General features: G+C 41.3%; 1 protein-coding gene across 2 annotated transcripts in view; it reads left to right on the forward strand.

Annotated features, from left to right (window-relative positions):
• The window catches only part of ints1 (integrator complex subunit 1), a 124,195-nt gene that overhangs the window by 17,525 nt on the left and 82,944 nt on the right, over positions 1–23,726 (forward strand). For both annotated transcript variants that reach the window (XM_060840789.1, XM_060840790.1), the window contains exons 6-15: positions 3,563–3,722; positions 4,052–4,160; positions 5,101–5,287; positions 7,425–7,570; positions 8,717–8,858; positions 9,858–10,034; positions 10,931–11,039; positions 13,663–13,783; positions 21,317–21,394; positions 22,953–23,110. In XM_060840789.1, coding sequence (XP_060696772.1) covers positions 3,563–3,722; positions 4,052–4,160; positions 5,101–5,287; positions 7,425–7,570; positions 8,717–8,858; positions 9,858–10,034; positions 10,931–11,039; positions 13,663–13,783; positions 21,317–21,394; positions 22,953–23,110 — 1,387 coding nt within the window. The remainder of the gene's footprint in view (positions 1–3,562; positions 3,723–4,051; positions 4,161–5,100; positions 5,288–7,424; positions 7,571–8,716; positions 8,859–9,857; positions 10,035–10,930; positions 11,040–13,662; positions 13,784–21,316; positions 21,395–22,952; positions 23,111–23,726) is intronic.

The following is a 23,726-nucleotide window of genomic DNA, read 5'->3' on the forward strand; positions in this document are numbered from 1 at the left end:
GCCTGTTCCACTCAGATTCTGTTACATATATGTATAAAAGAAGTGTTTCTTTACAAATGTAATTCTCATCAATTCTAGAAGTTGGTTCATACATCATACTTTGCACAATCTAATAACTTAGTTGCCAGCACAGATTGGAGAATTTACAAATGGAATTTCTGCTGTCATGCGTGTGCTTTGAGTGAATTCTATTATGTACTTGGAATTATCTTCATTTTTATTAAATTTGGCAAAATCTGACAGTGCTTCATAAGCAGTCAGTAAATCATTTTTTGATAAATTTTATCCAAAAAGTTTAATACTTTATCCAAACCTTCTTCCTTGTCCATTTCAGCAAATTCCAATTATTTTAACACAAAGCTTTGCCCTTATCCTGCATTTGTATGGAAGTGAAAGTTAGACACCCAGCCATTTGCAGTACAGAGGAGGCCATTCAGCCCATTATGTCCACATCAGTCAACAAATATCTAACTAATCCCATTTTCCAGATCTTGATCCATAGACCTGGCGGTGTTGGAATGTTCAAATGATGTTTAAATGTTAGAGAGTCTCTGAATCAATCAGATCTTTGGACAGAGAGATCTAGATGGATAAAAAGTTCTTTTCAGCTTCCCTCTTGGCCTTTCATCTCTCACATTAAATCTATGCCATCTATAATCAACCTTTCTACTAATGGTAAAAAGATGTCTTTCAATCTACTTGATTTATGATCCTCACATTCTTATTCACGTTTATCAGGTCCCCTCTCAACCTTTGTTGTGTCAAGGAGAACAATTCCATCCTATCCAATCCTCCCTTCTAATTCAGACCTTCCAACCCAAACAACATTCTGTTAGATCCTGTCTAGTACAACCACATTCTTCCTATAATGTAGTGATCACAATTGCATGCAGTACTCAAGTTGTGGCCTAACCAACACATTTTTTGTTAGCAGTTCCAGCATAAACTCCCTGGTCGTGTATTCTGTGCTTCATCAGATAAATGCAAGTATTCTGTATGCCTTCTTAACCACTTTATATACCTGCCTTGCTAACTCAGGAATCTGTGGAAATGCACGCCAAGGTCCTTCTGGTCTTCAATACTTGCCAGGGTCTGGCTTTCTATAATATAATACCTTCCTTGTTAGCCCTTCCCATTACCTTACACATTTTCACCTTGAATTAATTTGCCACTGTTTTCTCAGCCTGACCAGTTCATTGACATCCTTCTGCAGTTTATAGCTGTCCTCCTCACTATTTGCCACCCTACCAATGTTTGTGTCATCCACGCACCTTCTACATTGAAGTCCAAATCATTAATGTACAGCAGAAACAGCAAGGGGCCCAGGACCAAACCCTGTGGAACTCTACTGGAAATTCTGGTCATAAAAGAATCTGTCTACTGTCGCTTTCTGCTTCCTGCCTCTCAGCCAATATTGGCTCCAGTGTCACTTCCCCTTGGATCCCATAGAATCTTACTTCCTTGATCCGTCTGCCAAGAGGAACATTACCTTGCCAAAGTCCAGGTTGTTAACATTAAATGCATTACCCTCAACAACATCTCTGTTTACTTCCTCAAAAAAAAATTCATCATGCTTGTCAAACACAACCTCCCCTTCACAAATCATGCTGACTATCTGTGATTAACTTGTCTCCAAGTGCAGGTATATTCTGTTCTTCAGGATATTTTATAATAACATGTTCACCAACAAAGCCATGCTTGCTTTTTTAGTAAAGTTATAACCTGGGTCCAGATAGTAACTTCACTTTTGCACTGGTCATGGACTACAATGATTTAAGAAGGCAGCTCACCCACCACCCTCTCAATAACAACTGTGAATGGGCAATAAATGCTGAACCAGCCAGTGACACCCATGTCCCATGAATAAATGAAAAAAGTTCCCTTTCAGTAAGTAGGGCTGGCTGATCATACCCTGAAATTTTACATTTTGATTCATCCATCCTCTGTAACCAGTGTTATTCATTTTATTTCTATTCTCTTAAACAAAGTCCAAGGATACTCATTCTAGTTAGGGATTCGTTTTAATCTGTACACCAGAATAAAACTCAGTCACTACCTGGCTGACTCCCTTTAATACACATTTGAATACTCACTCAACTTGTTCAGATGTTATGACACACCTCTAGAACAGGTGGGACCTGAACCTGGGCTTTCTGGCTCAGAGATAGAGACACTACCATTGTAGGCGTTTCCTAATCGACCTGTCCAGCAATGTTAAATCACATCTCCAAAGTAAGTGGCACTTCAACCTGGGCCTCCTTGTTCACAGGTAGGGGTATTACCACAGTGCCACCAGAGCCCTGATTTGACTCTACTCTTATTAACTTAATTAGTTCACAACATCTTTTGCCTTGTTAGTTTTAGTTCCTAGGTATTTAGCATCCTATTAATAGAATTGGCTACTAACATGGCAGGGGTCAAATTATTTTTCTTTCATGAGCTACATTTTGCTTTTCAGAACTAATTCTTCATTGAAGCTAACTCATTAGTACACGATGCAGTCAGGTAATAACAATAGCCCCTTACTAAAGGCTATCGCACTTCACTTGATTAGGGCCTAAGGTGGCAAGATTGCCCACCTTTGGATCTAGAATGGATAAAACAGTACTTTCTCAAATCTATAAACAGTGAGGCACAAAGACACTTGTAAGTTCAAATACCTAGATCATTAAAACATCACAAAAAGCAGAAAATAATGGATAGATTAATAAAATACTGGTCTTTCAGAAACTAGAATAACAGGGGCTTTAGCTGTACAAAGCCCTGGTTAAACAGTACTTGGAGTATGAGCGGTTTCAGGCATAATAATTGGCCTTGAAGGAAGTGCAGCATATGATAAGTGGCCTACGATTTTTAAATCATGAGGAGGGATTGCACAAACCAAGCTTGAATTCCTGGAATTTAGAGGTTGAATCGGTGATTTGATTGAAATTTTCAACATATTAGGGAATCAAACAGGGTAGATAGAAAGAAACACTGCTGGTTAGGGCGTTTAGAATTGGGAATATAGTCCTAAGATTTGAGCTAACCCATTCATCAGTATAATTTAGGATACACTTGTTGGGAACTTCGTTCAGGAAGTGGAAAATTGTGAACGACCAATCATTAAATTTAGAATAGATATTTGTTAACCAAAGATATTATGGTATATGGGTCCCTACCTAAAATAAATGATTGATACAACTGAACGGCTTGCTAGGCTATTTTGGGGTCTGCAAAGAGTCAGCTGCATGATTGTGATCAGACTGGATGAGAATGGCAATTTCCTTCCATGAGGACTTGGTGAACCAGATGGTTTTTTTTTCATTTATGACAATCAGTAACTTTGTTGTTGCTGTTACTCGACTAACATTTTAATACACATTTATTTAATTAACTGTATTCAACTATCCCAGCTTCTGGGGTTTGCATTGTGTCTCTACATTAAGTCAGGTCTCTGGATTACTAATCCAGAAACATAACCACTGCAAATGGTACTGAACTGCAATTGTTTCTTTTCTGTTGTTACAACATTGGAACTAATTGTTCAACATTTGCTGCTTTCCTTTCATTTTTTTTGCAGGTTTATATTGAGGACTCACTTGGGGAACGTATCTGGGTGGACAGTCCACAATGTAAGACATTTGTTGAGAATATTCAGACTGCTTTCGGTACAAAGATGCCTCCCAAAAGCATGCTGCTGCAGGCAGATGGCGGCAAAATTGGTGGTGACCTCAGCGCAGGTGAGAACCATAGGGGTCACAGGCATTAAATTGTGGGATTCTAAACACTATGTAGTGGAAATAAGAAAAACTGGAATCAAGTGAAAGTAGGAAATATGCAACTGGTCCACAGAATTCATTTATATCTCATTTAACTTCCCCTAAAATGTCTATGTTATGCAACTCCACAATGCATTGTGATACTGTGTTTCATATTCTAATCTCCCTCTCGGTAAATCATTTTTCTTGAGAATTGCTAATTGGAATTATTAGCAACGATTTTATATTTATTGTCTCTAAGTTGTGAGTGTGTTGTGGTAACCACTCTTATTGTACTGACTGTCCTATAGGTGGGAGTCCACATCCTTCCACACCGGATGATGATGATAATCAGACTGAGCTGCTAATTGCAGAAGAGAAGCTCAGTCCAGATGTAGAGTCAGGCCAGGTGATGCCCAGGTAAGTGCATTTCTTTTACTTTACAGTAGTTATGGAAAGGAATAGGCAGCAGGGGAAGAAGACGACCATGCAGGAGAAGGGTCTGAAACCTGAGGTTCTGAAATGTGTTAAAGTTTGACATCTGAAGAGATTTGCTAATATTCAGTGTTATTAAGTAGAGTGTCAGAGAGGCACTTTGAGCAGCAAATGGTGCTATTCCCTAACCTAAGAGGCATGTGTAAACAACAAAATTATTCTGTAACAGTTGTTTTGCCACATGCAAACCCACACAAATATGATGAACTGCAGGTTGGGACCTAGGTTGCCATTTTAAACTTCTTGGATGTGACCATGCTAACCAAGAATGAGAATCAAGCAGTGAAAGTGATCTGATGTTTATGGCTGTCTCCAGTTTTCAGTTTTTCAAGATGTGTAGAATGCTTTGAGAACCTGGGTTTAGAGAATTAATTATTCAGCTGTGTGAGAAATCTTTTATATGCTCAAAATCCATTTTCATAATCATTACAGATTAGATTCTGTTTTTATTTCATTGGACTCCTGAGATTCTTCTTTTTCCAGTTGCTAAAGGGAATCACATTCTGTGATTCTCTCTGCTTCTAATTAGTTGCTGCTGCTTCATGGTGATGGAATAAGTCAAATAACCTGGTGCTAACTGGCATTTTGGGAGAACATCTTCTGCTCTTATGTCCTTTTTCCTTCTCTGATAACTACAGGCCTGGAGGCTTTGGTAGTCCTTTCTATAGGTAAAAGCTTTTGCAAAGCATAGACCTTGACCAGCTCAATTCTTGTTCACGTGAAACAAGGGTTCATACATTTAGCTGTCTTGCAATGTTGCTGCAAATCACCTACCTATTCCTCTTGCTTGCTGTTTCTTTTTGTCTATCTCTAATACAACAAGCATGATTTAGAAATGTTCTTTTTTCTGAATCTTTCCCTATAGGTATGAGGATTTAGCTGAGAGTGTGGAGGATTATGTTATTGACATGCTTCGCGATCAGCTCAACCGCCGCCAGCCCATGGATAACGTCTCACGGAACCTGCTGCGACTACTCACTACCACCTGTGGCTATAAAGAAGTCCGTTTAATGACTGTTCAACGGCTGGAGATGTGGTTGCAGAACCCAAAGGTGGGAAAGCATTGTGTGAAACAGAACTCAAGGTTGTGAGTTACATTTTCATCTGGAATAGGATAAAGGCACTTGTTTTAATGAACATAACAGCTGAAAGTAGGAGGATATATTTTATGTCCTAAAACGCCATACTATTGGACTCAGCTTTTTCAGTGAGGTAATGTTGTGAAGGAAACGTTGACCATGTTTAACCAAATTTCAAACCATTTTTTCCTTTTCCCTCTCACAATTCTTAATGTAGTGTTTGTGTCTCCAAGACTCCATAATAGTTGTAAGCTTGTATTGTAGCTGCAAATTGTGTACTAGGAAATGAATCAAGAATGGTCTGGAATTTCACATGGAAATCCTTTGAATCATCAGATAATTAACCCTACTGACCAGATTATATGAAATATAAAAACTGTTTAAGAGCAACTCTGAAGCAATGCAAAATAATTATTCTTAAGTGTCAACAGCTTGTTCAAGCTGAGACAGCTCGACAATAAATTGTAAGACCAGTACTACAGTAGATCCCTGCTGCATTGCTGATGATAACATTAAATATGAGCTGAGGAAGTTGCTTTGAAACTTCAACAACCTGGTGTTCAATCTGTACCGGCTCACATTGAGCAAAAGATGCAGTCATCAACGAACTCAAAGAAGAGAAAATGAGATCATCTTAAAGGACTCAAATTTAAACTATCCATCCTTGATTTCAAGTCCTTCTCTGGCCTCAGCCCTCCCTATTTCTGTATGTCCTCTAGCTATGCAACTGTCTGAGATAGCTGCACTCCTCCAGTTCTGCTGTTCTATAAATTCTTGACTTTACCCAAACACTATTGGTGACCACACCTTCAGCTGTATAGGCCCCAAAGTTTGAAATTCCTTCTCCAAATGCCTCTGGCATTCTGTCCTCCCTTTAAGGATCTCCTTAAGTCTTTTGACTAAGCTTTTCCTCAACTGTCTTGATCTTTACTGATGTGCCTTGGTATCACATTTTGTCTGATTTAAGATATTTTTTCACATGAGAGGTGGTATTTAAAGGCGGGTATTGATCTCTCCAATGTTGGAGAATGAACGAAGTCATAGAGTCACAGAGATGTGCAGCATGGAAACAGACTGTTCGGACCAACTCATCTACGCTGACCAGACATTCTAAATAAATCTAGTCCCATTTGGCCCAAATCCCGATTAAACCCTTCCTCTTCAAATACCTATTCAGATACCTTTTTAAATGTTGTAATTGTACCAGCCTCCACCACTTACTCTGGCAGCTCATTCCATACATGCACCACCCTCTGCATGAAAAAGTTGTCCTTTAGGTCCCTTTAAATCTTTCCCATCTCACCTTAAACCTATGCCTTCTAGTATTTGATTCCCCCACCCTGGGGAAAATACCTTGTCTATTTACCCTATCTGTGTCCCTCATGATTTTATAAACCACCATAGGGTCATCCCTTAGCCTCCACTCCAGCCTATTTAGCCCTTCCCTATAGCTCAAACCCTCCAACCCTGGCAACATCTTTATAAATCTTTTCAGAACCCTTCCAAGTTTCACAACTTCCTTCCTATGAGCAAGTAGACCAGAATTGCACGCAGTATTCCAAAAGTGACCTAACCAATGTCCTGTACAGCTGCAACATGACCTCCAGGTATATATCAAAGTGGCATAGTGGTGATGTCACCAGTAATCCGAAAGCCCAGGCTAATACTTAGCTAGTGGGATTTTAATTCAAATCATTAGTAAATCTGGAATTCAAAATTACCCTCAGTAATGGTGACCATAAAAACTGATTGAGGACACTTCTGTCCTTTTTAGGGAAGGAAATCTGGTCTCCTTACCCAATCTGTCCTACTTGTGACTCCAGATCCACAGCAGTGGAATTGACTCTCCGAAGTGCCGAGCAGTCACTTCAAAGGCACAGAGGGATGGGCATCGGCGATACCTGTGAAAATGCAATGGTTTTTCTTCTTGCCTTTCCTCGAGCCAAATTTTATTAAACGTATTCTACTTAATAATGTTTAGTTTTCCTGCTGAGACTACCAGAGTTTATGAAAGGAGAGATTCTAACCAGGTTTGTGTGTCTCACATGTCCTAATTTATATGGGTGCCTTCATCCTGTATATAATGATTCACTGCCTGTCTGTCTGCTAGTTGACTCGCCCAGCTCAGGACCTGCTGATGTCGGTCTGCACCAACTGTTCTACGCATGGGACAGAGGACATGGAGGTTATGTCGAATCTCATCAAAATCCGCCTGAAGCCTAAAGTATTGCTGAACCATTACATGCTGTGCATTAAGTGAGTAATTGAACTACCAGCTGTCCTGTTAACTCTACCCAGAAGGGATTATGAAGCTAGACAAGCTGTGGAGGCCAAAGGGAAGCAATCTTAGAAGTCAAGAAGATGTTTCTATTTGAAATTAAGATGCACAGATATAAGATAGTCAGTCAGTCAGGCATTAAAAGTTCAATAGGATATTCAAGAAAAACCTTTTCACTGAGTGAGTATAAAGAATGAGGCGCTCACAACTACAGTAGGTTACTGAGTTGAATAGAGGAAGCAATCGAAATCCCTAAGGGAGAAAGGAATAGATGGGTATATTCCTAGGGTTAGATGATGAGGGTTAAGTGGAAATTTATAAGGAATATAGACACCAGCATATACCAGTTGGGCCAGATGGCTACCTAAGTGTTGCATTCTTTTAATAAACCTTAATTTTAAAAATGTTTTCTACACTCAGCAATTTCTACCACACCCTCAACTTCAGTTTGAATTGATGCAGAATCCTTCTCTGTGCAATGTGATTTGGTGGTCTGTCATTATGAGACCAATGTCTATGATTGGTCCCAGAAGATGACTGTGTGTGCAGAGGCCAAGGCAATATCCTAATCTTAGAATACATCGGAGGTTCTATCCACAGTAACTGACCAATTTTAGTTGCGTCTTTGACAATAATTCAAGCAGTCAGTGTGAACCTTTTAAGATTTCCTACAGCAACATATAGAGGATGCTAAACACCATCCTTTTGGGGTTGGATTAGAGTCCACTTAAAGTATGGATAACACCGCATACAGACAATCCATTGCACAAGCCACTTCTTCAACAGATTGTTATTATTATTGATGTGTATGATTGTATTAAATGAAACTAATGATGAGTAGTTTGCAAATACAAATTGATTTTGTCAAGTGAATGTGGATACCAATTGAATCATATAATGCACAAGGAAGCAAGAACTATCCAGTTGATCCAAATTCTCTGCTTTTTGCCTTGTGGTTGTTTTGCTTCACATAATTATCCAATTCACTTTTGAAAGTTATTACTGAATATATTTTCACGACCTCTGAGTGTTGTATTGAAGATCACATGTTATTGATACTTTTATATATTAACATATACATCAGTGCCTTGGTTTAATCCTTTTATCTTTTGATTTGCTCTCAGGGAATTGCTGAATGCTCATCGGGATAACTTGGGGACACTGGTGAAGTTTGTGATCTTTAATGAGCTGTCAAATGCACGGAATCCAAACAACATGCAGATTCTTTACACTGTGCTGCAGCACAATTCTGAGCTAGCCCCCAAGGTGAGCCCTACATGGACCTTCAATGTGTAGTCAGTTGTGTTGGATCTGGAGGTTCATGCACAGTAGGTAGGATATATGTCAAAGCAAATATATCATCCACGTACCAACTGCACAGTTCTGTCAACAATAAAATAATGTCTAGGATCGGAATGTTGGAAAGAGCTGGACAATGAACTACTTTCTTTCAGCAACTGGTTTGAGAGCAGTGGCCCTGAGAACTGGTGTCAGTAGATAAGCAAAGGGACCGTGTCAAAGTCATAATACGGAGCCATAACTGAGTGTACAACTCATTTCTTGGAAACACCAGAATATAGAATACTCTTTCAGAATTCTGAGAGTAATTATAATGTGAGACTTGGGAGTTATTGAGTCAGAAAACATAGATGCATTTTGTAAGAAGCTAGAGGAACACATTCAAGAAAGATGTATAGAAATTACAGATAGGATTGAATGAAGCAGGGTTGGAGGAGGCTTGTGTGGTACACAAACTAATTGACTCATTGGCCAGTTTCTGTACGGTGTAAAGTTTATCAATTTAATTCCTACAGAAGCTAATTAAAATACAAGAAATTAAACAGTCCAAGTCTTATCATCTGGTGTCCCTGCCTTTTCCCTTGTAACTCCCTTCTCAATGGCACTGAAGTTAGCTGTAGCTATTTTTAGACTGGAGATTGGTTTGTCAGGTTCAATTTGTCTCATTCCTGCTGAAGGGCTCTGGCCCGAAACGTCGAATTTCCTATTCCTTGGATGCTGCCTGACCTGCTGTGCTTTAACCAGCAACACATTTTCAGCTCTGATCTCCAGCATCTGCAGACCTCAATTTTTACTCAATTTGTCTGGCTCTGAGTGTGGCCTGATCCATTATTATTTTAAACTATTCCATAAGTGCGTATTTGTTAGTTGGTTAGTGATAGGCTGCATATGATTTACTTTTACTGTTTTGTGGGGTAACTGAGTTGTCTTTGTACTCAGGTTGCTATCTGTGTTTCCTTCTATTAGTATCTGGCCATGGTGTTCCAAGACCTGCTCACCAATAAGGATGACTACCTTCGTGCATCTCGAGCATTGCTACGGGAAATCATTAAACAAACTAAACATGAGATCAACTTTCCATCCTTCTGTCTGGGACTAATGCAGGAACGGAAGGAGCAGACATATCTAGAAATGGAGTTTAAGGTGGGTGCTAGTTTGTAGTGCAGGCATGTAGTATTTAGAGTGAAGTGGAGGCTATGATCTGAGCCTGTCTGATAGGGAACATCATTCAATCGAACTCAGTGATGCCGAAATATATGACCTCTCTTTATTGGAACTTTAGCCTTTGCTTTCCTCCTTTGTGATGGTGCCATACAGTTCAGTTGTATTCCTCTCAAAACCTCAGTCAAGGCCCATTCTTTGCTTGGGAGCCAGCAGCAGCCACTGACAGATTACTCCCACCACCAGCTATGATCAACTAGAATGTGTCTCTCTCTCCCCTTCTTTAAGTCAGTTAAGATCTGCAATATTCTGTAGTCTTATTGAATGGTGAAACAGGCTGAAGAATCTGAATGGTCTGTTTCAGTGTTTGTTGCTCAGAACCACATTAGGTAGCAATTTGGTGAGTTACTTTTTATGGTAAACTTTGTTTGTTTGTATAGAAACTATACTGTTCTGTATCAGTTTAGCAATGCAAGGGAAGCACCCAGGATTGCGGTATCTAATAGACACACCGATGTGTTCTTCAGTGCATTGGTTAGCACAACTCCAAGTGACAGCCAGGTGGTTGACCAATGGAGTCGAATCGACAGCATCTTTTCCCCATCACATCTGATAAATTGGCATCATTTTATAGAGTGGCAGAGGTCAAAACTGTGGAGAGAGTGCATTCACAGATGATAATAACTTTCATGAGTTCAGTGCCGGAGTTTAGAAAGAGGCAAGGTGAGAGGGGAATTAATGTGCGCAGTAATGATTGGTGAATGCTACAAGAAAGCAGGAAATCTTATTCATTTGATTTTTCTTCGTCATAGTATTTATGTAAGAAGTCAAATGCCTTTTGCAACACAGCATGCTCACTTTTCTTCTTGCTTGTACAGGAACGATTTGTGATTCAGGTGACGGACCTGTTGACCCTATCGATGATGTTGGGGATTACAGCTCAAGTGAAGGAAGCGGGGCTGGCCTGGGACAAAGGCGAGAAGAAGAGTAAGACCCGACACTGGACAGCTTGATTCTGGGAATTGTGTTCTCAGACTAGCCCAACAGACTACCTTAATCAGAAATGGTTCATAGAAAAGTACATTGCCTATCACAAACTCAGGATTTTTTTTACAATCAATGAAGTAGTTTTTGAAGTGTTGTCAGTGTTATAACGCAGTGAGTGTACCAGCTAATTTTCACCCACAAAAATTGATAAGATGACAAGCAGATAATCTGCTTTGAAAATGTTGGTTAATGCTGCGGTATAAAGTATTTTGAGGGTGTTCCAAAAAAACTATGTTCCCATTGACTTCAAGGTTTAAATGTATTACCTGCAAGGAGCTGTCACAGAAAGTATAAAAGCTGTGTTACTTAGCTCATACTGTAGGGAGTTGGATAGCCAGATGAATGTTTTATTCATGGCCATTATCTGGATTTTCAGCTCTGACATTCTCACTGATGAAGCATATGCAGCACAGTCAGTTTGCACTTAGTCTATTGAAGAATCAAAGTAGTGCATCCTAACTCAGAAAAATGTGGACTAAACTGAAGACTTGGATATGTAATATGGGTGCAGTTTTGGATCAATTGTCCACAAGTGCTGTTTTGTTTAACTTCAGTGCCAATGACACATTAAACTGAGACCAGTATAGAGGAACCTCGATTATTGGAATATCGGATTATCTGGGAAAATCGCAGGGACCCAATGCTTGGCTAAACTATGTTACCTGGCATTCAATTATTCAGAATTCGATTAACCAAATGAAATATTCCCCACGTGTCATTCGAGGTTCCTCTGTACACTATTCCCACATTCAAAACTTGGCCCACAGCCTTGAACACTTTGACATTTCAAGTGCTCATCTATCTACATTTTAAAAGTTATGATGTTTCCTGCCTCGAGTACCCTCTCAGGCAGTGCATTCCAGATTCCCAAAGCCTTTGGGTGAAACACCCTGCCCTCAAATTCCCTCGAAACCTGCCACATGTACTTCCCTGTTCACATACCAATGGAAGCTTTTAGAGTCCGTTTGTATCCTTTTATCCTCCTTTGCTGAAATCTAAACTGCATCCAATCATCAGGCCGCTGCTTTTCTTAAGCCAATTTGTCTGCCCTTCCTTGGATTTGATGTTGTCCCTAATTTCCCCTGTTAGCCTTGGTCAGACCACTTTTTGTGTTTTTTTTGTGCCTGACAGGAATGAACAATTGTTGCAGTTCTTCCATGCACACTTTAAATGTTTGCTATTGCCTATATATCATAGCCTGCTAGCCCATCATACCATTGTAGTTTCCTTTATGTAGATTTAAATTCCCTGTTACGTACTTATAGAAGACCCTTTTCCCCCATTTAGAAGGGAAGCAGGTCAGTGCTTCTTGGCATCATGGTCCTTATTTCTCCCTCATCTTAACATGGAATGACCTTTTGTTTTTCTAATCAGCCTGTTCAGAGATGTGATTCAACACCTTTGGAGCAGGGGGGATTTGAACCCAACACTCCTAATCCAGGGGTAGTGACGCTACCACTGTGCCACCAGAAGGCCCCATGAAAACTTAAAGCAGATTATCTGATTGTTATCACAGTGCTATTTGTGGGAATTTGTCATGTTTAAATTGACTGCTGTATTTCCCATGTTACAACAACAAAATATTTGACTGGAAGTGCTTTGGAAGACCTTGAAGTTACGGAAGGTGTTATATAAGTGCAAGTAAAAGTAGCCTGAGATATCAGCAGATTAATACTAATGGAGTTTATATAGAGCCTACAAAACTCCATGGAATTTCTTCTCAGTAACTCAAAGATAAAAAGCTTGGAGACACATGATTACAGATATACTTTTAAATGAAACGGGTTGAATTATTCTGATGGTGTTTGCCTTATTAAAGTTGTTTGATCCCCCGATAGCAGTGTGTGAATTAACTGCCATTAAATTTCATGTTCCTATGGGGGACTCAATGTTAACAACTCTACATTAATGCAATAAATGAAAATCATGTTGCTGCCAGAAGCCTTTACAGAACAGGGAGAGATGATGAACGTCATTGTATTAAACACTGCACTTTAAACTCAGGGCAGTATAGGGCCTGTTATCTGCCATCATCACCAGCTGATTGTGATCTTGATATTTTTGCTTATTTTGAAGTTATTTTTACCACATATACTATTACTGAAAAAATAGTTATAGAAATCTGATTTGCGGGGCTTGAAGGCCTGTTTCCATTTCTGTACTTCACTAATATGGAAATTAGTAATATGGGCCATGGAAATCTCAGTCTTTACCTATGCTTGGATCCTGTAGTTATGGTAATAGGTTAAATGGTTTGTTGGCTTACTCTAGGATGCTACTTGCACTTGATTATTTGCCACAGTTTATTCACTGATATAAATACAAATTATCAGCTTTGGTAATAATGCTTATTTTAATCTACGGAAATAGAGTTAACATAGTGGGTCAACTGTATTGCTGTTGAATGGCAGAGTAAACTTCAGGTCTGCTGTTACATTTTACGTTCTGAGCTGCATTGAGAAATCTAGTCAATAGATTTATAAATGATCCTTGTGTTTTCTCTCTCTTCTCTCTCTTCCTCAATACTCTCACTGTCTGTCTTTCTACTTCTCTTGGATTGAAGACCTGGAAGCACTCCGAGCGTTTCAGACTCAGATTGCAACTATTCAGCGCGACGCTGTCTGGTGGCTGCACACTGTGGTTCCCACCATCTGCAAGCTGAATCCTAAGGATTACATCCACTGGTATGTTCACTGAGTTTCAGACTGACTTCAATGTTCTTTGTAGTACTAGGAAAACCAACTGTATTTTTTAATTAAAATATTGCAGTCAGCAAACTCTGCTTATAATGTTGGCATTTTTGACCCAGGCATTATGATTCCTTCTTGAGTAAAATACAGTATTATTCTGGTATTATTATTTATTAGTAGGCATGTAAAGCTAGACTAGTTAGAAATTTTGACTCAGTTTTGAAATAGTGTCACTATTGGGAAGTATTCTTTGGAAGAATGTTACAATGCATTGAACAAAGAACAAAGATCAGTGTAACACAGGATCATGACACCTTTCTAAACTAAAAACTTTTTGCCTGTACATGGTCCATATCCCCCTCTTCCCTGCTTCCTCATGTATCTGTTAGGATGCCTCTTAAATGTTGCTATTGCACCTGTTTCTACCACCACCTCTGGCAGCGCATTCCAGGAATTACCACCCTATGTGTAAAAACTTTATCTCTCACATTTCCTTTAAACTTTTCTTTCTTTATGACCCCTATTAATTGACATTTCTACCCTAACCATGCTATCCCTATCTCAATTTTGTAAACCATTATCAGGTCACCCCTCAGCCTCTAAAGTTCAACTGAAAACATACTGAGTTTGTCAAATCTCTCTTAATAGCTAATAACCTCCAAACCAGGCAACATCCTGGTAAACCTTTTTTATATCCTGTCCAAGCCTTCACATCCTTCTGGTGGTGGGCGACTAAAACTACATCCAATATTCCAAATGTGGCCTCACTGACATGACTTGCCAGTTTTTATACTGTATTCTCTGACCAATGTAGGCCAGTATGCCTTACACCTTCTTAACCACTTTATCCACTTGTGTTGCAACTTTCAGGAAATTGTGGACCTGTACACAGCTGTATGTTAATGCTTCTGAGAGTTCTGCCATTTACTGTATACTTCCCTTCTGCATTAATCTTCCAAAATGCATCACCTCACATTTGTCCAGATTAAGATTCATCTGTCATTTCTTCGCCCAAGTCTCCAGCCTATCAATGTTCTGCTGTATCTTCTGGCAATCCTCATTATGCATAGCTCCCCAATACTTTGTGTTATCTGCAAATTTACTAATTAGACCACCTACATTCTTCTCCAAATCACTTATATATCACAAACAACAGAGGCCTTTGCAGAACACTACTGATCACAGATCTCCTGTCAGAAGAACACCCTTCCACCGCCACTGTCTTCAATGACCATGCTAGTTCTTTATCCATCTTATCAACTCACCTTTACCTTCTGTATAAGCCTGCCATGAGGGACCTTGTCAAAGGCCCGACTAAACTCTGTGTAGACAACATCCATTGCTCTGTCCTCATCAGTTATCTTTGTCACTTCCTCAAAAACTCAATCAAGTTTGTGACACATGACCTACCCCACACAAAGCCATGCTGCCTGTTGCTAATATGTCAATTTTTTTCCAAATGTGAATAAACTTTGTCCCTAAGAATCTAATAATTTCCCTGCTAATGACGTAAAGCTCACTGGCTTATAATTTCTGGAATTACCCTGGTTGTCTTTTTAAACAAAGGAATAACATTGGCTATTCTCCAGTCCTTTGGCACCTCGCCTTTGATTAGAGAGAATACAAAGGTTTTTTTTAACAAGGCCCCAGCAACTTCTTCACTGGCCTCCCTCAGTATCCTCGTTTAGACCCCATCAGGTCTGGGGACTTGTTTACCTTAATGATTTTCAAACACCCAACGCCACCCGACTTTCTTTATATCAGCATACTGCTCTCTAGATTCAGCATGCACTATGTCCTTCTCCTTTGTGAGTACCGATGCAAAAAATTCATTTAAGTATTCACTCACCCATGTCTTCTGGCTCCTCCTTTGTCTTTAAGTGGACCTACTCTTTCCCTAGCTACCCTCTGTTCCTTATAAATGCATGAAATATTTGGGATTTTCCTTAATCTTGATTTCCAAGGTCATTTCATTGCCCCTTTTAGCCCTGCTAGTCCTTTAAGTTCTTTCCTGCTTTCTTTATATTCCTCAAAGATTCTTAGGGACAAAGTTTATTCACATTTGGCATATTAGCAACAGGCAGCATGGCTTTGTGTGGGGGAGGTCATGTGTCACAAACTTGATTGAGTTTTTGAGGAAGTGACAAAGATAACTGATGAGGACAGAGCAGTCGATGTAGTCTACGCAGACTTTAGTCAGGCCTTTGACAAGGTCCCTCATGTCTTCATTTTCCTAAACCTTACATATGCTCCCTTTTTCTTTGACTAAGCTCACGATTTCTCTTGTCATCCAACTTCCCTGAATCTTATCATTTTTCCCTTCATTTGCACAGGAATATGCTGGTCCTGAAATCTAACTGACTTACCTTTAAAATATTCCATCTGACAGATGTGAATTTATCCTCAAACAGCTACATTCCACATCCTCCAATCTACAATCCCCAGTTCCTGCCTAATATTATGGTAGTTAGCCTTCCCCCAGTTTAGTTCTTTCACCAAAGACTACTCTTATCCTTACCCATAAGTAACTTAAAACCTATAGTCACTGTTCCCAAAATGCTCCCTTTTCCACTGAGACCGATGACCGGTGACCTGGCCGCACTTGTTCCCAGTCTAATATGGCCCCTTCCTTCTTTGGACTATTTATGTACTGTACTTATCTACTCCTGGATACACGTAACAGATTCCAACCCCCATCCACCCAACTCCCCACATCCAAGTCCCTGGTGCTATTGGAAGTTAAATCACCCACCACAAGTTTTCACATTTTTTCCATAATCTGTCCACATATCTGTTCCTCTATCTCCCAATGGCCTGTTGTACAATGTCATCAAAGCGATTGTACCCTTCCTATAGCCCTCCACAGTGTACTCCATCTGTACAACTGTGATAGTCTCCCTTACTAATCAGGAGAAAGTGAGGACTGCAGATGCTGGAGATCAGAGCTGAAAATGTGTTGCTGGAAAAGCGCAGCAGGTCAGGCAGCATCCAAGGAACAGGAGAGTCGACGTTTCGGACATGAGCCCTTCTTCAGGAATTCCTGATTCCTGAAGAAGGGCTCATGCCCGAAACGTCGACTCACCTGCTCTTGGATGCTGCCTGACCTGCTGCGCTTTTCCAGCAACACATTTTCATCCCTTATTAATAATACAACTCTGCCATCTCTTGTACATCCTTCTCCGTCATGCTTGAAACACCTAACATCGAGAGTGTGGTACTGGAAAAGCACAGCAGGCCAGGCCGCATCTGAGGAGCAGGAGGATTGACGTTTCGGGCATAAGCCCTTCAACAGGAATGAGGCTCGTGGGCTGGGGATGCTGAGAGGTAAAAGGGAGGGCGGGGGGGGATTGGGACTGGGGGGAAGGTAGCTGATATGTAGATGAAGGTGAGAGAGAAAGTGATAGGCCGGAGAGGAGGGTGGAGCGGATAGATGGGAAAGACGATGGACAGTTCAAGAGGGTGGTGCCGGGTTGGAGGCTTGGGATTGAGATAAGTGGGGGGAGGGGCAATGGGGAAACTGGGTGAAATCCACATTAATCCCATGTGGTTGCAGGGTCCCAAGACGGACAATGAGATGTTTTTTCCTCCAGACGTCAGGTGATCAGGGTTTGGCAATGGAGGAGGCCTAGGACCTGTATGTCCTTGGTGGAGTGGGAGGGGCAGTTGAAGTGTTCAGCCACGGGTTAGTGGTTCGGGTGTCCCAGAGATGTTCTCTGAAATGATTCACAAGTTGGCGTCCTGTCTCCCCGATGTAACGGAGACCACATTGGGTGCAATGGATACAGTAGATGACAATTGTGGAGGTGCAAGTAAATTTCTGTTGGATGTGAAGGATCCTTTGAGGCCTTGGATAGAGATGAAGGGGGAGGTGTGGGTGCAGGTTGCACTTCCAGCCTTGGCAGGGGAAGGTGCTGGGAGTGGGATGTGGGCTGGTGGGGGGGGGTTGGCATGGATCTGACAAGGGAGTCATGGAGGGAATAGTCTCTCTGGAATGCTGCTAGGATGGGGAGGGACATATGTCTGTGGTGGTGGGGTCTGTTTGTGGGTGGCGGAAATGGCAGAGGATGATACGATGTATACAGAGGTTGGTGGAGTAGAAGGTGAGGACTGGGGGATTCTGTTCTTGTTGCATTGGGAGGGGTGGGGTTCAAGGGCAGAGGTGTGGGAAGTGGAGGAGATGTGCTGGAGGGCATTGTCGACTACATGGGAGGGGAATTTGTGGTCTTTAAAGAACGCCACATGTGATTTGAATTGGAAATCATTGGAACAAATGGGAGAGAGGCAGAGGAATTGAGAATAAGGAATTACGTTTTTACAGGAGGCAGGGTGGAAGGAGTTATTGTCCAGGTGGCTGTGGGAGTCGTTGGGTTTGTAGTACATGTCCATGGTTAGTTGGTTGCTGGAGATGGCGATGGAGAGGTCCAGGAAAGGGAGGGAGGTGTCCGAGATGATCCGGGTGAATTTGAGGTAGTGATGAAAGCTGTTAGTGAAGTTGACGAACTATTCAACCTCCCCATGGGAGCACGAGGTTGCGCCGATACAGTCATCGATGTAGTTGCAGAAGATGGACTGTTCCACGTATCTGACAAAGGGGCAGGCACAGCTGGGGCCTCTGCGGGTGCCCATAGCGACCCCTTTGGTTTGGAGGAGTGGGAGGATTGGAAGGAGAAGTTGTTAAGTGTGAGGACCAGTTCAGCCAGGTGGGTGAGGGTGTCAGTGGATGTTTACTGGTTGGGACGGTGTGAGAAGAAGAAACGGAGGGCTTGGAGACCTTCGTCATGGCGGATAGACATGTACACTGACTGGATGTTCATAGTGAAGATATGGCATAGGGGGCGGGGAAAGCAAAAGTCTTGGAGGAGGTGTAGAGTGTGGGTGGTGTCCCAAATGTAAGTGGGGAGTTCCTGGACTAAGGAGGACAAGATGGTGTCAAGGAATGCAGAGATGAGTTCAGTAGGACAGAAGCAGGCAGAGACAATGAATCGACCGGGGGAAGTCAGGTTTGTGAATCTTCGGTAGGAGGTAGAATCGGACAGTGCGGGGTTCATGGGTGACGAGGTTGGAGACTATGGATGGGAGATTCCCAGAGTGATGAGGTTGTGGATGGTCTGGGAGATGATGGTTTGTTGATGGGAGGTGAGGTCGTGATCGAGGGGACAGTGGGAGGAGGGCCTCCTCCATCCCCAAACCCTAATCACCCGCTCCACCCACCTCTCTGACCTCTCGCCTTCTCCCCCCCACTTCATCTATCTATTGCATTCCCAGCTGCCTTCAACCCAGTACAACCCCTCTCCCATTTACCTCTCAACCCCCTTGGACCCAAGCCTCATTCCTGATGAAGGGCTTATTCCTGAAGCATCGATTCTTCTGCTCCTCGGATGCTGCCTGACCTGCTGTGCTTTTCCAGCACCACACTCTCGACTCTGATCTCCAGTATTTGCAGTCCTCCCTTTCTCCTCCTTGAAACATCTAAATCCTTGAATATTAAGTAGCCAGTCTTGTCCCTCTCTCAACCAAGTATCTGTAATAGCTATAACATCATCGTTATATATATTAATCCAGACTCTAAGTTAATTTGCCTTACCTGCTATACTTTCTGCATAAAACAAACACAGTTCAGACTGCCAGTCCTGCCATGTTCAATAACTTCTTCCTGTCTGCTGCTCTTCTTAACCTTACCAGCCTTTGTCTCTAACTCCTTTGGTCATTTCACTTGTTGTGGTTCCCATGCTCCTGCCACACTAGTTTAAATTCTCCTGAGTGACACTAGCAAACTTCCCTATACAGGTCCTATCTGCTCTGGAACACATCCCATTGATCCACATTCCCTCCTGCACTAGCTCTTCAGCCATGTATTTAATCTTTCTATTCCAATCCTCATTGGCACGTGGCTTTGTAATCCTGAGATTATAACCCTGTTTTAAAAGAACATTGTACCTAGTATTTTATGTATCTAATAGGTCAAAAACCTATTAGAATTAGGTTTTTTGTCACATGTATTCAAGTACAGGGAAACATGAATACAGTGAAAAGTGTACACAGTTGTCATTTCCGATGCCACCTTAGGTACAAAATCTCAGGTATAAATCAGAAAAATAAAGAAATAAAATTGAAGTTCAGCATTACAGTCCTTCTAAAACCGAGAAAGAAGGGAAAAAAATTAAAAACCGATAAATCCATGTTGGGCTTCACCCCGCGGCCGGGAGTCTGAGCTCAGCTTCGCCTTGAGGCCAGGAATGTGAGCTGGGCTTCCCCTCGAGGCTGGGAATGTGAGCTGGGCTTCCCCTCGAGGCCGGGAATGTGAGTTGGCTGGAAGGAATAGAATTACTCAATGATAAGGTTAGATAAAAAGTAGTGGATGGAAGCTCATGAGAAACCCAGTTTGCTTTATCTCTTAACAGATACAGACAGGTATTTTTGAACCCTACAGCATTTCTGTTTGCACTCCCTAGTTTATCTTCTCCATTCTTATGTGAAGTCGCCCAAGTCAGAATGCCTTAGAGGCATTTCCCAGACCTGTTGGGATGTGTTGATGTTAACCAATACTTGTTGGTCCTGTACCAACATTGGCTCAGTTGGTACAATTTCACCTTTTGGTTCACAAATAAGCTTGACACCATACAGGATGAAGCAGCCTGCATGATTGGCATCATATCCACAAACATCCACTCCATCTACCACCAACCCTCAGTAGCAGTAGTGTGTACTATCTACAAGATGCATTGCAGAAATGCAAAGATCCTTAGACACCTTCCAAACCCATGACCACTTTTATCCAGAAAGACAACATATGTGGGAACGTAACCGTCTGCAAGTTTTCCTGCAAGCCATTTGCCATTCTAACTTGGAAATGTATTGATGTTCCTTCACTGTCGCTGGGCCAAGATGCTGGAATTCCCTTCCTCACAGCACTGTGGATCAACCTACATCACATGGTCTGCAGCGATTCAAGAAAACAGCTCACCACCACCTTCTCAAGGGTAACCAGGGATGAGCAATGAATGGCCAGTCAGTGACGCCACATCCTATGAATGAATAAAAACAATTTGGCTCAAAACCCATTTTACAGACAAACTTTGGGTTGACAGTTCTATCAAAGTACTGAAACAATACTATTGGAGGTTGTGTCTTTGGGATGAGACATTAAACTGAAAACTTGTCAGCTCTCTCAGGCAGACATAAAGATGCCATGGCACTATTCGAAAGAAGAGCAGTTAAGTTCTACCTTGTGACATGGCTAATAATTATTGCTCTGCAAATAAAACAGATCTTCTGTTTATCACATTACTGGTTGAAGGGCCTTACTCGCTGCAAACCAATTTTGTGTTTCCAATCGGATCTACATTTGAAAAACATTTATTCTGATGTAAAGTGCTTTGAGATGTTAGAAGGTTGTGAAAAACACTACAGAAATGCAAATTCTTTACCTCGGACATTTAAATGAACTAGAGTTGGTAGACCAATCTGTATTATATTCTGTGCCTATTTTTAAGCAAAATTATTACATAACCATCCTTCTTCTTGCAGTTTGCACAAGGTGCTCTTCACTGAACAACCTGAGACATACTACAAATGGGATAACTGGCCTCCAGAGAGTGATAGAAAGTAAGCACATTATTTTTAGCAAATGAATGGGACACTAATTGAACACAAATGTCATTCACACTCTGATGGTCAATGTTAGTACAATTATGTGAAGCATCTTAAGGCTTTTCACTGGCCTGGTTGATGCTCTGAAACTACAAGGCTGAGGAAATAAATCTTTATTTATTACTAGCTTCAGTTTTACTGAGGGGACTTCAGATCAACCCATATCCAATAAGCTGCCCTGAAGACTCTGTTCACATTTACAAATTGCACCTCTACAGTATTCTAAAACAATCCGTAATGTTTTAAATCAGAATCCATTTCCTTCTCTCCCAACATTAATAGATTCTTTAACAAATAGTTTTTGTCAGCATATTGAAACTGACACGCTACATCCTGCTTATTTCCATACAACCTATCATTTAAACTGTAAATAGGCACAACAAATTGAATCATGCTTTTTGTTTATTGAGGTAAATTGGCTTTAATCCCTATTTTTTTGCCAGAGAGTTAGGACTTTGTTCATTGGGGAAGCTGGGTTTGTTCTCTTCAGAGTGGGGAAAATCAAGGAGAGGTTTAGTAGTGATGTCATATTCTGAGAGGGTTGGCAAATTAATTAGGGAGAAATTTTGCAACAAGCTGTAATCAGAGAACGCAGATTTAAGGTAATTGGCAAAAGTTTCAATGGGAAATGAGGAGAAATTGTTTTATGTGGTGAGTTATGAGCTGGAGTGCACTGCCTGAAAGGATAGTGGAAGATGCTTCAAGAATAACTTCCAAAGGGAATTGCATAAATAATTGAAAAAGAATGATTTGCATGATAATGAGGAATAGCAGAGTTACTGGGTCTCATTGGATAGCACAGTACGCTGAATAACCACCTTCTGTTCTCTATTTCCTGAGGAAATCCAGGTACAAATACAATAAACACTTTAAAAAACCATCGCAGCATTAGGTTTTGTTTCTAGGAGAATAGAATTGAATCACTGGGGAGTGTGCATGGATTTGATACACGGATAGAATGGATAAAGAATGACCCTCTTAAGAGAGAGAACATAATTAGGCCATCAACGTAAGATAGGAGAAAGTGAGGACTGCAGATGCTGGAGATCAGAGCTGAAAATGTGTTGCTGGAAAAGCGCAGCAGGTCAGGCAGCATCCAAGGAGCAGGAGAGTCGACGTTTCAGGCATGAGCCCTTCTTCAGGCTTCCTTAAGAAGGGCTCATGCCCGAAACATCGATTCTCCTGCTCCTTGGATGCTGCCTGACCTGCTGCGCTTTTCCAGCAACACATTTTCAGCTCATCAACGTAAGATGGTCGCTACAAATCCCAGAGAAAATTCAGAAGAAACTTCTCTACCCAAAATGTGGGAAGCAGTTAAAATGACCATTATAGATGCATTTAAGGGGAAGTTGAGCAAACATATGAATAAGAAATGAATAATGGGTTATGATGAAAAATTTTAATGAGGAAAGATGAAAGGAGGCTTGAGTGGAGGTGGATGGGCCAAATGTTTTTTTTTTAATATGCCATGTGTCCTATGTAATCCTCTGTAATATTTTTCACCTCTTCTCAGTTTCTTTCTACGATTATGCTCAGAGGTGCCACTCCTGGAGGACACCCTGATGCGAATCCTGGTCATCGGGTTGTCACGAGACCTATCACTGGGACCCGCTGATGCCATGGAACTAGCTGACCATCTGGTGAAACGTGCTGCATCGGTGCAGGCTGATGGTAAGATCACGGTGTGATTGAGACCGGCTAGCTTTTATTGCTTATCTCTGGTGCGAAGGTAGAGAAGATACTGGTGAACTTTCTTTCTCAACACACCACAGTTAGTTTGCCGATTTCACTGTTCAACAGCATCTCCAAAATCTGAGACACCCCAACACCGCCACCCCCCCTAACATTTAAGGACAAGATAATAGTTATATTGGAACATTGCTATCTTCAAGCTCCCCTCCAAATTGCACATCGTCCCGACTTCTATGCATATCACTGTCCCTCATAGTTACTGGACCAAAATCTTGGAGCTACCTACCTAATGGAGGATTACAACGATTCAGAAGGGAGACAAGCAACTATTGTCTTGAGGCCAACTAGGAAAGGGTAACAAATACTGGAGAAACTCATACCTCTGGATTCACTTTCCTTTCAAATGTCAAGGTGTGATCTGAAGCTGCAACAGGTGAAGACTACACGAGTTGCAGCTTTTTAAAAAAAATATGCAGCAGCAGAGTGGCTGTTTTGTATAGAACATGAAAACTGCAACCAGTGTATTTGTGGTAAATATGACAATTTACAGCACAGGCCATTCAACTCAGCTGGTCTGGGCTGATGGTTGCATTTT

The sequence above is a fragment of the Hemiscyllium ocellatum genome, chromosome 20 (assembly GCF_020745735.1).
Source record: "Hemiscyllium ocellatum isolate sHemOce1 chromosome 20, sHemOce1.pat.X.cur, whole genome shotgun sequence".
Taxonomy (NCBI): domain Eukaryota; kingdom Metazoa; phylum Chordata; class Chondrichthyes; order Orectolobiformes; family Hemiscylliidae; genus Hemiscyllium; species Hemiscyllium ocellatum.